This window comes from Sinocyclocheilus grahami, unplaced genomic scaffold (assembly GCF_001515645.1).
Source record: "Sinocyclocheilus grahami isolate Dianchi unplaced genomic scaffold, SAMN03320097.WGS_v1.1 scaffold558.1, whole genome shotgun sequence".
NCBI classification, from domain to species: domain Eukaryota; kingdom Metazoa; phylum Chordata; class Actinopteri; order Cypriniformes; family Cyprinidae; genus Sinocyclocheilus; species Sinocyclocheilus grahami.
In genome coordinates this window covers 251,674-267,930 of record NW_015505737.1, presented here as the reverse complement: position 1 = coordinate 267,930, position 16,257 = coordinate 251,674, and the positions used below count along the sequence as shown (strand labels likewise).

The 16,257-nt window shown below is 36.1% G+C and overlaps 1 protein-coding gene across 4 annotated transcripts in view; it reads right to left on the bottom strand.

Moving 5' to 3' along the window:
• Positions 1-8,945, bottom strand: part of LOC107556196 (zinc finger protein Helios-like) — a 29,203-nt gene extending 20,258 nt beyond the window's left edge. For 2 of the 4 annotated variants that reach the window (XM_016239249.1, XM_016239252.1), the window contains exons 1-3: positions 8,817-8,945; positions 8,603-8,731; positions 3,889-3,937 (exon numbers count right to left, since the gene is read on the bottom strand). In XM_016239249.1, the coding sequence (XP_016094735.1) occupies positions 3,889-3,922 (34 nt within the window). In that variant the 5' untranslated portion in view covers positions 3,923-3,937; positions 8,603-8,731; positions 8,817-8,945. The other 2 variants (XM_016239250.1, XM_016239251.1) reach the window with 2 other exon arrangements.
• Positions 8,946-16,257: the final 7,312 nt, after the last annotated feature.

Here is a 16,257-nt window from a genome sequence, read left to right as displayed (position 1 = left end):
ACGGCTTAGATCATTCCTTGAACTCCACGTTTATGACTGGAAAGTACCTTGGATGTCACAGTTAAACTGGCTGTTATATCTCTAACCAGCGTACTAAATCTAGTCAGTCCCTCCTTCAAACAGGTTTGTTGGGTAGCAGAGTCAGTCTGTCAAAGGGCTTTAAAACAGTATTCATGGCATTTTAATGATTAATTTGCCTGTGTTGTTCTTGTGAATCAACAGGTCCTTTTTCAATCCCCAAACTATTTTAACTTTCATGCCCTATAAAAGGTTTACATTTGTGATTAAAGTAAATGAATCAGTAAATGAGGGCCTTTGAGGTATATCAGGCGACAGATGTCTGTGCTGTCATGCTGGCAGACAGACACTGTCATTCTGACAGGGAGAGCGACTCAGGGAGACGCAGCCAATGACACAATCCCAAAGCCCGTCTCCGGTTACAGTGCCGGGGTTGAGGGAAATCTCAGGTAACCGGCTGTCCCTTGGCAACGGGAAACAAGCAGCCACTCCGATTTGAGTGACGGCTGAGGGGAGGATTTTCCATAACAGAGCGCTGTGTCTGATGGCCTCCTGTACTGAGAAAGGTTCTCAGGAAAAGAGATCTGTGAGAGTAAACTAAACTCTTGTACAGTAGCGACTGAAACCACTCTCTTATCCCACATCTAAACCGAACCATGATAAATATCATTTCTAATGTCAAGCGCACGCTACAAGACCCTGTGCGTGTTTAAAGACTCACAGCTTGTCTTTAAAACTTGTCTTTAGATGAATTTATAGATATATATACGTAGTTTTTTTTCTCTCTCATGCTTGCCAATGCTCCATTTATTTGATCAAAAATACAGTAAAAACAGTAATATTGCTAAATATTATTAAATGTATTTAATGTAAAATAACAGCTTTTAATTGCAATATATTTAACATTTTTAATTTATTCCTGTGCTGCAAAGCTGAATTTTCAGCATCATTACACCAGTCTTCAGTGTCACTTGATCCTTTGGAAATCATTCTAAAATGCTGATTTGCTGCTCAAGAAACATTTATTATTATCAATGTTGAAAAAAGTTGTACTGCCTAGTATTTTTTTGTGGAAACCCTGATACTTTTATTTCAGGATTCTTTGATAAATAGAATGTTTAAAAGAACAGGATTTATATGAAATAGAAATTGTTAATAGAAAACATAATACATGTCTTTACTCTCACTTTTGATAAATTTAAAGCATCCTTGATGAATAAAAGTATTCATTTCCTTAAAAAAAATCTTACTGACTTCTAATTGGTAGTATATTATAAATTACACAAAAATATTTTATATTTGTTTCTTTTTTGGGTCCAGCTTCCCAATTACGCAGTCTTGCAGTCTGTGTTTGGCTCTGCTATCAAACGAACAATCTCTGATGCACTTTAATATGTGGTTTTCAGTTTTACAATGATTCCACTTTGTTTAATTTGTTCTACAAATCACACTGACATTCCCACACATATGATTGTTGATGGCCCGAGAGCTCTTTTGTAATGACGGCCTACAGCATAGTGTTTATATTAATAAAGCTACCATCTTCCCCCGTGTAGTGATGCATGACGAAAATCCGTAGGCCCTTTGGAGACTACTGGAGTGACTACAGGTCTGGCCTGTGACACTGCTGAGTCAGAATCAGATCCCGATTCACTCATTCGCTAAAACTGTGTGTATACCAATCAAACAGCAACCTACAGAAAGGACTGTTCCATGCACTATTTTTTAGTGGATCGATGAGGAAAATAATTGGGGGTGTTTTCAATAGTGGCCCACGGGTTCAAGTCAACGTGAAACGCAACAAGTGTGACTTCTATAATGATTTTAGAGTGAAATGGGATAATCAATGAGAAAAAAAAAAAGATTTGTATTCATCACGTATTGGTTGAAGCATAAAAAGTGGATGTTGAATACTGGGAAAAAGTTCAATTTAACTAAAAATGATAAATACTTTTTTTCATGTACCCATGAATCATATGATAAATAATACATATAAATATGGTCCATTTGGATTTCATGTTAACTTTAAGTTCTGGATGACACTGAAGTGATTTGTGCATCATGTTTGCCGCCGGCTCTATTCCAGTAGTGGGGGTGGAGCTTGGAGGCAGGTTCTGTGTCAGAGTGCCGATACTAGTAAAAAAAAAGAGGAGTTTTAAACAGGAACGCTTCTCCCAGGAAACAGAGTGATTGGTTGTGGCATGTCGTAGATGCTAAAGTTCGAGAGTGGATCAGGTTTATCCTGTCCGTCCACACACCTCCAAACCATCCTTCCACATCAAACACAAAACACTTTCCCACTCACACTCCTCACCACCTGCCACCACTGAATTGCTCTTGTTTAAAAGGACAAGCTGAAGGGGACAAGGTCTTATTAGCATATCAATGGCAGTTTACTGTACAAAAGGTTGAAGTATTAGCTTGTGACCTGAGATTAACAATCTTAAGACTGTCTTTTTTAGGAAACAGAAACCAGGCTGCTGTTCATGTATTCCCAAATATCACTACGTGGTTATAAAGAAAAGAAGAAAATATGTAAATGATGTGAAAATAAGCTAAATATTGCTGTAAAGACACTTCATATTTTACTCTTTTCTGAAATGTGATAATGCTATTCAAAAATAGCATGATTGAATACTGAACTGTGGATCAGTATTCAATCATGTTTTTAAATATAGCAAGCCTTTTAAGAAAGGAAAAAGCCTCTCAAAGTCTATGGAACCAAGTTAAACTGTAAACTTTTCATTTTCCAAGACACCTGCGAGATTTTTTTAGATGAGGGACGTTTTATCAGCATGTTCCATCTGAGGGAATCTGCCGGGGGAGTGAACGGGCTTGGAGGTACCACTGTGCACCTGGTACTGAAGCCCCGTCCAGATAACCAAATTCAAGAGGAGCCAAGAGTCAATGCAGTTAGCTTTTGAACGGGATCTTGGGGGCAGCTAGAGTGCTTGACTACTGCACATATTCATAAAGCAGAACTGGCTTACAGTACAGCTGCAGACCAACTCCCACAGTGCTGCTGGATTTAGATAGCATATCTAAAATAAATCAATACACATGCAAAATAAAGCAACAAATTATGTTTACACTGCAAAAAAATGTAAGCTTTTAGATGACCAGGATATCCAAACCAAAAGCATTCCTTGATAAACCTTGATCCAAATATGTGAAACTCATTTTAAGAAGTCAGAGCAAAAAGACATTATCAATGCGCTCAAGTCTAAACCTAATGAAGCGTGTGCTATACACAAACCCAGCATGAGAGAAGCAGGTGATATGATAAAATCACTGTGATGGCGGAACTGCTTGACTATTTTAGGTCTGTATGTGCTCTGATTGATTACAGTAAAACTATTACTGTGCTATTATTTTTCAGTTTATGTTCCAATGTCTTCAGTTAGCTGTCCCATAAAAGAATTCCATAGCAGGCAACACTGAGGAAATCTATAAACAAATAAAACTCAAAATGCATGCAACAGACATAATTCATAAAGAATACTCTCCAACGTCACATTTTTTACTATAACTAAAGGTTAAAAAAAAAAAAATTATTAACTTGATAGGCATGAAATCCCTCAAAAGTACCTTTTAATATGCTTTTTTATGTGCTAAATTAAGGTTGCTTATATTTTCTTGAATATGGCAATACGCAAAAAACTAAAACTCAAAATGCATGCAACAGACATAATTCATAAAGAATACTCTCCAACGTCACATTTTTTACTATAACTAAAGGTTAAAAAAAAAATTATTAACTTGATAGGCATGAAATCCCTCAAAAGTACCTTTTAATATGCTTTTTTATGTGCTAAATTAAGGTTGCTTATATTTTCTTGAATATGGCAATACGCAAAAAACCTTACTTACTTGCAATATAGTCATCCGATGCCTCCATGTCCATATTCAGGGGGCAGAACTGTGGAATGAAGATGAGTTATAAATTAGATGAAGGATCCTGTATTATTCTGTGTGAGTTTATTGTAAAAATGGTCATTTGACAAACATTACAGCCACAGGTTTCTTTAAATAATTGTTGTGAATATTTAAATATCTTGTGAAATTGAATGTAGAGAATAAGAATGTATTTTAAAAAGAAAGGAGTGACCAAGAAATTATATCATAATTTGGTTTGTATCTTAAATTATGCAACACCAAGGTACAAACACTAGGCATTCAATGTCGACAGTTTTTGTAATATATTTTTCATTTCCAAATCAGCAAACCAGTATCTCTGGGACATAAACAAGCTGCTGTGCAAAAATACACAAATGTACGATTCCTCAACTTTTCTGTTTCTGAACTGAATGCAACTGTCTATATTACTGCCATGTATACTCAAAACAGTTAAACATGTTTTATATAAAACATATCTAAATTGTCTTGTGAAGCATTAGGGAAGTGACAACTTCCTGGTTAGGCATAAAGAGATACATGCAAAGTGTGAAAATTGCCATGTTTTCACTGAGTTTCAGGTCCTTCTATTGAAATATATGTCTAAAATTAAATGCCTGGACAGAGCAAGTGAGGTGTGAAAATAATGTCTCATTGGATGTATACCGTCCATCAGATCATATCAAACTAACCTCATTGCTGGACAGAAATACGTTAAACCAAGATATAACATATTCTATAACTTATACAGCTTTAATTTAAGTAAACAAAAACAATAAACCTAAGGCTTATATTAGAGCACAGTCTAATATAAAAAAAAAATGTCTTCAAAATTTTACGGAGACAACTGATCACAGCATTAATAATGCGTTTACTGGATTAATAATGTAGAACAGACTTGGAGGAATGTAATTTTCACTAATGGTGACAAATAAAATAAGAACATGAAAAAAAAATAATTCCATGACGTTTATTAGGACAGTATCATAAATAAGAGCGACTGCACGCTGTTTGTGTTTTGCTGATAGATGGAAAGTGCACAAATGGCTCCATGTGCATGTGTACACAATCTCTTAACCAAGACCCAAATTATCCTTACAGAACCTCACTTATGTCACAGAGTAGGGAATTTACAAGCACTGGGTCAGTTTTGGAAAGAGAGATCTGATATTTTCTATATTAAACAACTTTAAAATGTTGAATAACTAATTATTATGATTTAGCTCATAAAGCACTGACATTAGTATTTGTACGAACAAATTTGGTTGGAACAGTATTTCTAAACCTATTAAGGGACTATCAAGTCAACCAATTAAGTAGCTTGATAGTAAGTAAAAAATAAATAAATGCACTAAACAGAAAACAACAGTTTGAATAATAGAATAATACAATTATTTCTCTGCTCTGCACTCTTACACAATTCTCTGTGCAAAATGCACACTCTTAAAAGCATTAATAACCATAATGTGCACATATTGCATTAAAAACTAATAAGTCAGTAAACTATAAAGTTAGTGTTTTGCTACCCAAACAGCCCTCATCAAGTCAGGAATCACACAATATCATGAGCCATCTTTCCTAAAATTCCATAAATCATAAGGAATAATCTGACATTACACAAAAGTGCACCTGGATACTCTGACCCTGATCAAAATATCTGAAGTAAACAAGACACAAATTAAAGCTTCTTGATATGGAAATACAACCAGATTGGTAGAAGAAATTAACCCTCAAATTAAATGCACTAAACAACAACAACAGTGTGATGAAATGTCATGCAAAGCATTAGGAGTGAAGTTGGCCATATGTATGGTGCCGCACTTCTCCAGGGGCCACGCGTGTGCACAGCCTTCAGCCAGTACTACAGCATAACACTACCAACCCCTATTAATTCCCCAATATCAACAGATTGAGCCATCTTTCCTAAAATTCCATAAATCATAAGGAATAATCTGACATTACACAAAAGTGCACCTGGATACTCTGACCCTGATCAAAATATCTGAAGTAAACAAGACACAAATTAAAGCTTCTTGATATGGAAATACAACCAGATTGGTAGAAGAAATTAACCCTCAAATTAAATGCACTAAACAACAACAACAGTGTGATGAAATGTCATGCAAAGCATTAGGAGTGAAGTTGGCCATATGTATGGTGCCGCACTTCTCCAGGGGCCACGCGTGTGCACACAGCCTTCAGCCAGTACTACAGCATAACACTACCAACCCCTATTAATTCCCCAATATCAACAGACGAATTCAAAAAATAATTCCTAATTACACTCCTTTGAGATTTAATGGAAGTTATATGCATTATATGGGTCAATGACGAATAAGGATGTCTCAAATTATAAAAAAAGAGAACTGCTAAAAATCAAATGCAAAACACATGTACTTTGTTCTTAGAAATGTAATCTTTGGCATTACATTGGTTGGACACATTAAAAAAATAAATATATTTTTCTTCAAGAATTTAATTTAATGACTAAAATTGTCATGTGGTGTAACCATCAAGCAAAAACTACTAAAATACTGTTTCTGCACCACATTATCATTATTTTCACTGAAGTTTTATAACATTTAAATCTTCAACCTATATTCTTCCAAGTTAAAATTGAGGAATATCATGGATTATTATACTTGAACTAAACGAAACAAAATATCTTCATAAAAAGGTCAAAATATATGAAGAATATATGACCCACAGTTATGAGGGTTTACAGGGGTCTCTGCTTTATGGTTGTCACATGAAAACAAAATGGCTTCCTGCATGTTGGTTATGCCACTGACTTGTTGTTTGAAATAATAATATTATATATTTGTAATAATCTCATTTGTTTAATAATAATAATAAATTAATAAATACTAATAAAAGACTTACCAAACTAATTACACCAATAATGTCAAGAACTTTAATGACACTTTTTATGATACTTTTTCTTTTTACAGTCTCCGAACAGTTACATTATATAGACTTTTTTTTTTTTACTTTAAGCCCCACAAAAAGGAAGAAAGTAAAGCAAGAGAGAAAGAAATATTATCAAAATGACTTTGATTAAGACATGTTCATTATAGAGGATGTGTAGCTACTCAAGAACTGTTGATAAAGTTACTAGACCCGGACAAAAATTTGAGTCACATCATTGACCCATAAACAGATATTAATATAGATTTGATATACATGTGTCACTTTAGCTATGTAGCAGTATTAATGCACAATGGAAAAAGAAGTATTTAACTGTCAGCATTATAATATAGAAAAACGTCTTTCCGGACTTTAATTGAACTACAAGACTCTACGAGGTATTAACAATACAAGACGAAACGTTTACCTTTTTGTTTGGTCTCCCCCCTGTGAAAACGCAAATAAGTGTCCAAAGAAATCCTTGCGTAAAAACAATCGATTATTTCCAATGACAGAGGCTTTTCAGTCTCTACTGTGATGATGAAGTCCTCTGATGACTGTCATTTTCAACTGGAGTTCATATTGGTCACAAACAGGGGACGATCTTGCATCAAAATTTTAAAAAAGAAGAAAAAAAGTTAGGAAGCAAGCTTGGGTTTGTATGATTTGATGACTTCCTTTGCGCCGAACAAGCCCGTCAGCTTTTCCATTTCACACGCGTCTAAGCGCTTTTCCCCCGACTATTAGATTTCTTCCTCTGATCTGAAACTGCTTTGACATAGTGAAGTGAAACCTGTGCCTGTTCAACACCTGGGTCAACCGATGTCAGGCTGGGGCGAATACTCAACTGGATCCACCGGTTCCAAGGGAATTAAGCCATAAATAAGGAAATGATGGGAACTGCCTACAACAGGCTTAGAGCCCAATATTTCCACCTGTCTGACACTCCGTCAAAGGTTGCGGGATGACTGTGTGCGTGTTTTCTATATGCTTCATGTGCAGCTCAGTGTATCAGCATTCATGTTACACATAGCCGATAGTAGGCTAATTCTCATCAATTTAAATGCATACTCTTGGCAGAGGCGTCATTACTTCTAATGCGCAAAGAATGCGGCAATTCATTCATTTATCTACAAACACGAGTCATAATAAATATTGATAAAAGTGCGGATTATAGGGGGGTTTATGGTGTCAATTATTTAAAAAATGGGGGAGGGGGTCTTAAAAGTACGTAGCTACCGTTTTCCATGTAAGTATATGATTCATAAGCATTTGAAAGTACAACGTTTACTTGTTTACAAATCCGTTTGCCTGAAAAATTATCATAACTTATCACGTTAATACAGATTTCCCTATCATATACATCTAGACTATATATAACGTATTTATTTATCGGGAGATTATTTACGATTATCTGTATGTGCGCTAGAGGCGCCAAAACTTGAATCTCAACTGATTGCCCAACATTTTTTCGAACAAAATGAATTCCCCTAGATTTCTACTATTCACACAGATAGCGACGAATATTTTCGCAATGGCAGACCACTGTACGAAATCAATTCAAGTCATAAATAATGACAATAGTTATGTTTTATGCGGGACAGACCGCAAGCAAGCACCTGTTGCTATGGTTACCTCAATTAGCGGCAGGGCTCATTTCTGTTCGCAAGCGATACATTTAGGGCACTCTGATTTGTAATATTCGCACTTGTAACTTGTCAAATAACTTTTGTGCTTACTAAAACGTTGCTTGAAAACGCTGCTGAAACGCACGGATACTTACACGTAAAAAGAACAAACACTTTCAGGCCCCACACCTTCTTCTTTAACCTGTTTTGAGGGGTTCAACCCTTTTAACAGGTGGGTTCAAACTCCCCCTTAATTCGCACCCTGATCCGGACGCGTCCTGGACCTGTCAAAACAGAATACACAGACGCATAAACCCTTTAAACAGAGAAAGGGAAACCTTGACATTCGCAACGGACGTTTTAGCTTACCTTTAGCAATGGACGGGGTGACACACATCCATCTCACCTGATATGGAGCTCCAGACAGCGACTAAATGCTGTGTATCCACCGCAGTGCGATAGACGCGCAGCAATAGTGATTCCCTTCGCCTGCTTCCTCCATCTTCAGAACGGACAGCAGCGAGCGACCGGCTGACTCAGAGAAACGGATCTATCAGTGCCACTCGGTAATCGACTAGACGCCTTATCACTACATTTAAAATGCGTTTGGCATGATCTCCACTATTTAGGTATCTACAGGAAAGCAAAACAGAAGAGAAATTGGAATTAAACCTGTTATTCCAAACCCCGTGGCATGCTCAAATATATCCACACCTTATGTAACAAAGTATTGTCATTATTAACAGTATAAGCCTCTATTACGAATATCAGGTGATTCTAGAATCTAGATGTAATGACCACTGCTGGGTTGTTGTCCTTACACATCCTTATATGCCTCTTCACTGGTCCCTTAGCCTATATTAGGCTACATAGTTTTCACTTTAAATAGTTTTTTCAAACATGCTTCTAATGGGGAGAAAGAAGGTGAGAAACGAGTCACAATTATTAGAGGCAAATTGATTTTTATGTTAAAAAAGATTCAGGGTGGGCATCAGTTTAAATGGCAGTAATTCTTCTCTTGGGCCCCCTCTACTGACCGGAGCGAGACATACACCACTGACCTAGTTGGAATCCTGTCAGAACTGTGGAGAGCTGGTGATGTAAGTACTTTTTGCAAATGCTGAGGAAATCACACATTACTAAAATTTGTATCAATACAATACATATCAGATACAATTTTAAGATAGATCTTTATATATATATATATATAAACCTTTAAGCAGTAATTTCAGTAAGTATACAGTCAGCGAAACCAGCGCCACTAATGATGTTGTCATTTTCTTTATCATCTTTGGAGAGTGAATCAGTGCGGTCATTGGGATCTGCATAAGAATGTCATTGAGATGTTTCACTGAAATGAATAATTTATAACAGAAGGAAACGAAGCAGGTCATATTAGTCATGAAAGGTTGTGCACTTCCAATTTTCATTGTTTCTTTTACAGTAAATTGCAGATGTGGGTATTAAAATGTATTACTGTAAGAGGGCTGCATTTATTTTATTCAAAAAAAAAAAAAAATTCCATTTCACTAATCACTCTTACCTTAACTATTTGCTGATGTGAACCGAAACATACCTGTTCAATGCCTGGATCAATGTAAAGGTTTTAACTTTAAAATGTTTTAAGAATGTGTGCTATGTTTTATGCACACACAAAAAAAGTTTAATCGGTGTTTTGATCAATCAAAATTCAAATCAAATCAGGTGAAAAAGAAATGAAAATGAAAAAAAGAACAAATTTTACAACAGTAAAAAAATTGGGGGAAAAAAATTAACAATACTTGATTTGCTTTGATCAGTTTAATAAGGTCACCATTTAAAATGGTTTAAGAAATAGTGCTATTGTTAATGCATACAGTCTGCAGTGAATGGGTGCCGTCAGAATGAGAGTCCAAACAGCTGATATAGACATCACAATAATCCACAAGTAATCCACATGACTCAGTCCATCAATGAACTTTTTGTGAAGTGAAAAGCTGCTCATTTATAAGAAACAAATCCACCATTAAGCTGTTGCAGAGTCCTCTATCCATAATATTGCTTTCTCCAGTGAAAAAGTTGTCTCATATATATCAGGAGTGAAACAGTGGATGGACTTTTTCACTGGAGGAAGTGTTATTATGGATTGTTGACTAGTATTTTGTCCAGAAGCAATGGTTTGAAGTTAAGACATGATGGATTTGTTTCTTTCAAACATGCAGCTTTTAGCTTCATTGTTGATGGACTAGAGTTGTGTTGATTGTGTCAGATCAAGATTAGGGTGTGGGTGCTCAAATGTTTTCACTTATTCAATAATTACTGAAAAACAATCAACAATACTGAAAAATCTATTTAATCACCTTAAAAGTGAAAATCATAAACAAGTATAACAAATGTATGGTAATTTGAAGAATTTTAGTTAGCCACATAAAATGTAAATCAAGTTAACTCAAAATTGATATTTTGTTCTTACACTCCAATAGATTAATACATGAAAAGTTTGCAGTGCATTTCAACAGCAGGTGTTTAAGCACATGCAGTTGCTTATTAGTGTTTTGACACACACACACACACACACACACAGGTTTGTTTTTGTGAAAAGTGGGGACATCCCATAGGCGTAATGGTTTTTATACTGTACAGACCGTATATTCTATTGCCCTACACCAACCCTACCCCTAAACCTACCCCTTACAGGAAACTTTGTGCTATTTCAGATTTTCAATACACTCTATTCTGTGTGATTTATAAGCGTTTTGAAAAGTGGGGACATGGGGTAATGTCCTGAAAAGTCACCTTCTCCTTGTAATACCTATGTCATACCTTTGTCATTATACAAATTTATGTCCTCATTTGTCACAAAAACGCGCGCACACACACACACACACACACACAAATGGGCCTTAAAGACCTTTAAGCCCTTTGTACACTGCAATCAATGAAATTACACACCCGTCAGTCTATTACTCTTCCTCAAGGTGTTCATTGTACAATAATAGTAACATTTTGGATTCCTACTGGGCACAAAAAAAAAGAATCATAATTCACTACCTGCCAATCAGTCTTTTCAACTCTAGAATAAACTTTCCTGTTCATTCCTGCAGCAGTTTATCTCACTTCTTTCAGTATTGTTACTCTTGGGTACCCTCTATTTTTCTCAACTAGATTCACACCAACATACCTCGTATAGATAAAATAAGATTATATTGTCTCTATCTATCAGGGTAAGACGACAGAATAAGGATTTTACAAAGAAAATACAGAGCCAAAAGATGTCTGAATTAGGATGAACTATTTCTCTGGAACAATCATCTTCTATGATTTCAGTATGATTCAAAATAATGTCTCAGATATATATGGTTCCTCTGTTCACTGGTTGAGTTATGGCGACCGATTTCTTCAGATGATTTTACAGCATTACCTATGAGTGTGGTCCCTTCTGTTTTTAATAATCAGAACTATTCTGTGGCATGAGTCCTTATGTTTCTAAAAGCATTTAATTATTCTTCATTTAAAAAAAGTTGAGGAGGCTATATCGGGATTGAGAGGTCTCAAAATATGAAACACCCAAGTAAAAATCTGACAAAAGTGTGGATCATATGATTGAGCTTGACAATCATGGTTGCAAAAACTTTTGAAACTTCTGAAACATGGTTGTTTCAGACAAGAAGTGGAGTCTCATTACCTCTAAACCGAAACGAAGGAATTTGTTTCATCTTCATCTGCATTTGCGTATAACAACATGCAACACATATTCAAGCTTAAATGTGTCACAAAACCACTGATTAGAAAAACAGCCTAAACCACAAGCCTCGTTTTCCTCATATTTTAATTGAGAATGTTTTTTTTTGTTTTTTTTGCACTCACCTCCCCCGGTTTCAACCCTCTGTACCCCAAAGCGCACACACATAAAAAAAACATACAGATATGTATGAACAACAACTGTCACTGCAGTCTTTCTGATGTTTTGTACTGTATTTGTGCTCTTTATATTTGATGTAGCTACTGTTTTGCTCCAGTATCTTGTTCTGATGGACTCAAATCTATCTATGTATACCCAAGCATGCATACCGTACACTCACAAACCACCCTAAAGAAAGCTTTTTGCATTTTTATAATGAAAAAAAAAAAGTTGTTTTATATAACTGAAGATATCCAAAAGTGAGGTTTATGCCACATTTAGCATACACACACACACACACACACACACACTTAATCAACCTGTATTAACTCACCACAGATACTTTTGTCATCAGACTTATAGTCTCTGCACACAGAAAGAGAACCAAAGAAAAACCTCAGATAGGTTTGAGTTTCAGACACCCACACTGAGATCACATGTACTGAGGTTGGATCTCTGCACAGCCCTGCACCTGAGGATGGATGGCCATAGATGTGAAAATGTTTGAAAGCATGTGAGAGTGTGCAGGGTGCACATCAGTGTGCACTTCTCTCGCACTGACTCACTTTTAAACAGGAAACATCTTCATACCCAAGACTGGAACACAACCCAAGGTCTTTCACAGGAGAAAGCCATTTCCTGCTTTTGACTAAATGAGGCATCTCGAGCATATTAATGTTGCACATAGGAAGCATTTCACTGCCTAGTGACAACTCATTATATACACTATAAACACTTTAAAGGAGACAGACATGTATGATTACTTTGTATGAGACATGTATGATTAAAGATGTTTTCTCTGTTTTGGAGGGATGATTATGTTATATGTAAATCATACCCTATTTATTGCATCAATTTTTGTTAATACTTTACTATATTTAAGGGTGGATAATTTTATCAGTTGTTTATTGCAACAATACATAACTACAATAACTTTGTCTAGTGCGCTTATGAAAGTTTATAGCATGATTTGTGAAAATGTAACTATACTGAATGACATGGCTTAGACTTCTTCATGGCTAGTTTTTGCGTATTTCATTTAATTCTGTAAACTAACTGTTCTACAGATCTGTGTGTACTAATGATAAATGCTACTGTTTTGACAGTGTTGATAACGTTTATGACAGATAAAGCGTTTCCCTTACCAAATGCCGTATCCTGTCAGCAAAAACCTGTCCATGGGCTTTTTTGATTGCTTTCAGTTAAGTGAAAGTCGATGCAGTGTTGCCAGATATTGATACTAAAACAAACAAAAAACTAAAACTAAATAAAAATAAAAATAAACCGAAATTATTTCCAATCTTTTGCAAATAAGATAAGAAAAAGATATGACTCTAAACTGCAACTTCCTACTTTATTAACTTTCTAAAGTGTTAAATTAAGTGGAAAAGACAAGTTCAAAACGCTTATACCGGTAATAGCTGGATCTGGCTGGACCCGCGCCCTCACTCACAACTCTCTCAGCCTCGTTCACTCCGCCAGCGTCTCGCAGCGATCATTTTCATAACAGGGACGCTAAACATTCTTGCAAACTGTCTGAACTGAATTATACATGTCATGCAGGCATTCATATGAGGAGTTTAACAGCAAATTAGTAATTCAAAGAACAAATTTTATTTTTGAACTGGACCTCGGTGGCCTAGCTGGTTACGGGCCTGCTTAGAGTAGGAATAAGAATACACTACTGTTCAGAAATTTGGGGTTGGTATAGGATTTTTTAATGTCTTTGAAATAAGTCTCTTATGTTCACCAAGCCTGTATTCATTTGATCAAAAATACAGTAAAACAGTAATACTGTGAAATATTATTAGAATTTTTGTGACATAATTAATGTCTTTACTGTCAGTTTTTATCAATTTAACGAGTGCTTGTTGAATAATAGTAACCATATATATATAAAGCCCAGACAAATACACACACAAACCCTCACATAGTACCTTTAGATACAACAGAGTTGTATCTCTTTGGGTAAATATCTATTTCTGTGTTTCCTAAACTAAATCAATTTCAGAAACAACCCTTTTCATTTTTAATTTTAGTTTTAGTTTTTTTTACCACAAATGTTTAGTTGAATTGTGGACCAGGCTTTTGATTGAACCACTCCAGAACATAGGCTTTTTGATTTTGAGCCACTCCAGTGTGGTTTTTGCTTCATGTCATTATGTTCCATGTTGGAACATAAATCACCCACAAAGAGTCATAGTGCTCTTGTAGATCGAAGCATGCTTTCCTCCAGGACGTTTCTTTACTTTGTCCATCGATGCTTCTCTTGGTTTTTATGGGTTGTACAGCTCCTGATGAAGAAAAGTTATTAGAAACTGTGATGTTAAGAAAATATTGTTTTAGTGACATGTGGTCAAGTATGGTGACCCATACTCGGAATTAGTGCTCTGCATTTAACCCATCCTAAGTGCACACACACAGCAGTGAACACACACCGTGAACACACACCCGGAGCAGTGGGCAGCCATTTTTTGCTGCGGTGCCCAGGGAGCATTTGGGGGCCTTGCTCAAGGGCACCTCAGTCATGGTATTGAAGGTGGGAGAGAGCGCTATACATTCACTCACCCCACAGACAATCCCTGCTGGTACGAGACTCGAACCCGCAACCTTTGGGTTACGAGTCCAACTCTCTAACCATTAGGCCTGAAAACTTCTGGATCTGAGAATATTCCTTCAATGTGCCTTTTACCAAAATATAAGAGAGGACGTGAGGTTTTTGAACAAAATCAAGGCATTTAAACATGCAGTTTAATCCATAATGCTTTCATGCTGTTACACCATGTTCAAGGAGAGTGGATGCTTACAGTAAATCTTCCATTAAGAAAAGGATATGTAGCCGTGGGTAGCTACTAGATGGCACTATTGATCTTCCAGATACTCCAGCTAAACAAAATTCAATATTCTCACAGCATGTTAAGTAATAAGCTCATTGTCCTAACTCAATCTCCTCACATCCTAAAGATTTCATCAGATAAATTACTTAATTATTTGACCTTCTTTCTCCTCTTAAAAGAGGACTGAACCATAGATATGATGAGGAAAAAGAGACAAAACATTACCATTAAACTTGTGCTTCCATACTTATTTTTTTTAATATAACATAAACCCTGTTCAATCATGTTAGATGAATGTTTTCTGTCATTTTGCCTAAGGCAGCGAAATATAGATCTAAAACAAGCTGATGTGAAACAAATTCAAAGCAGAAACCAGGTATCATAGTACAAAAAGACAAAACAGCAACAGGGATTGCACAATAATTCACAGTGAGATTTGTTCATGACTGTCATATGTCCTGACATATGTATTCTCTGTCTGCCTTATTGATCTAGACATATTTCCCAGCTGCCTCCTCTGTCACAGGTTTCCTAATGTCTGTCAGTGGAGGTAGAGCTGAATATGTCTGAAAATCATATAATAAAATGAGACACCAGAGGTAAAAAAGTGCCTACAATAAGTCGCCCCTTAGAACCTTGTTACAGCAAGGAACAATGATGTATATAACTGTGAACTGTACATTGCAACCTGTGCCACAGCAGCATGCACCCTTCATATGTCTGGCTTTTTTAAGAGTGTGGGAAGAAGAAGAAATTGTTGGTTGAAAAAAACCCAATCATATTGCATATCGGCACTGGCATTATGCCCGAAGGCATGTAATAGACTCAACAATCTGGATGGATTCTACAGTCAACGACTTGCAGACAGATAACAGGATGAACATAATGTGTGCAAAAGAAAGCTCAAAATGCATTTACAGGACCCATCAAAAATATTAAACACATGCAGGAGATACAAGCTGCCAATTTTTTTTTACTTTAAACTTATGCAAATGTAACCACATTGATCATATTGGTCAGGAGGACCAGGGTTAGCAATGTGCTCCGATCATGCGGCAGAAGAAACTTTTTTGCTCTGTGCAAGCCATTACAA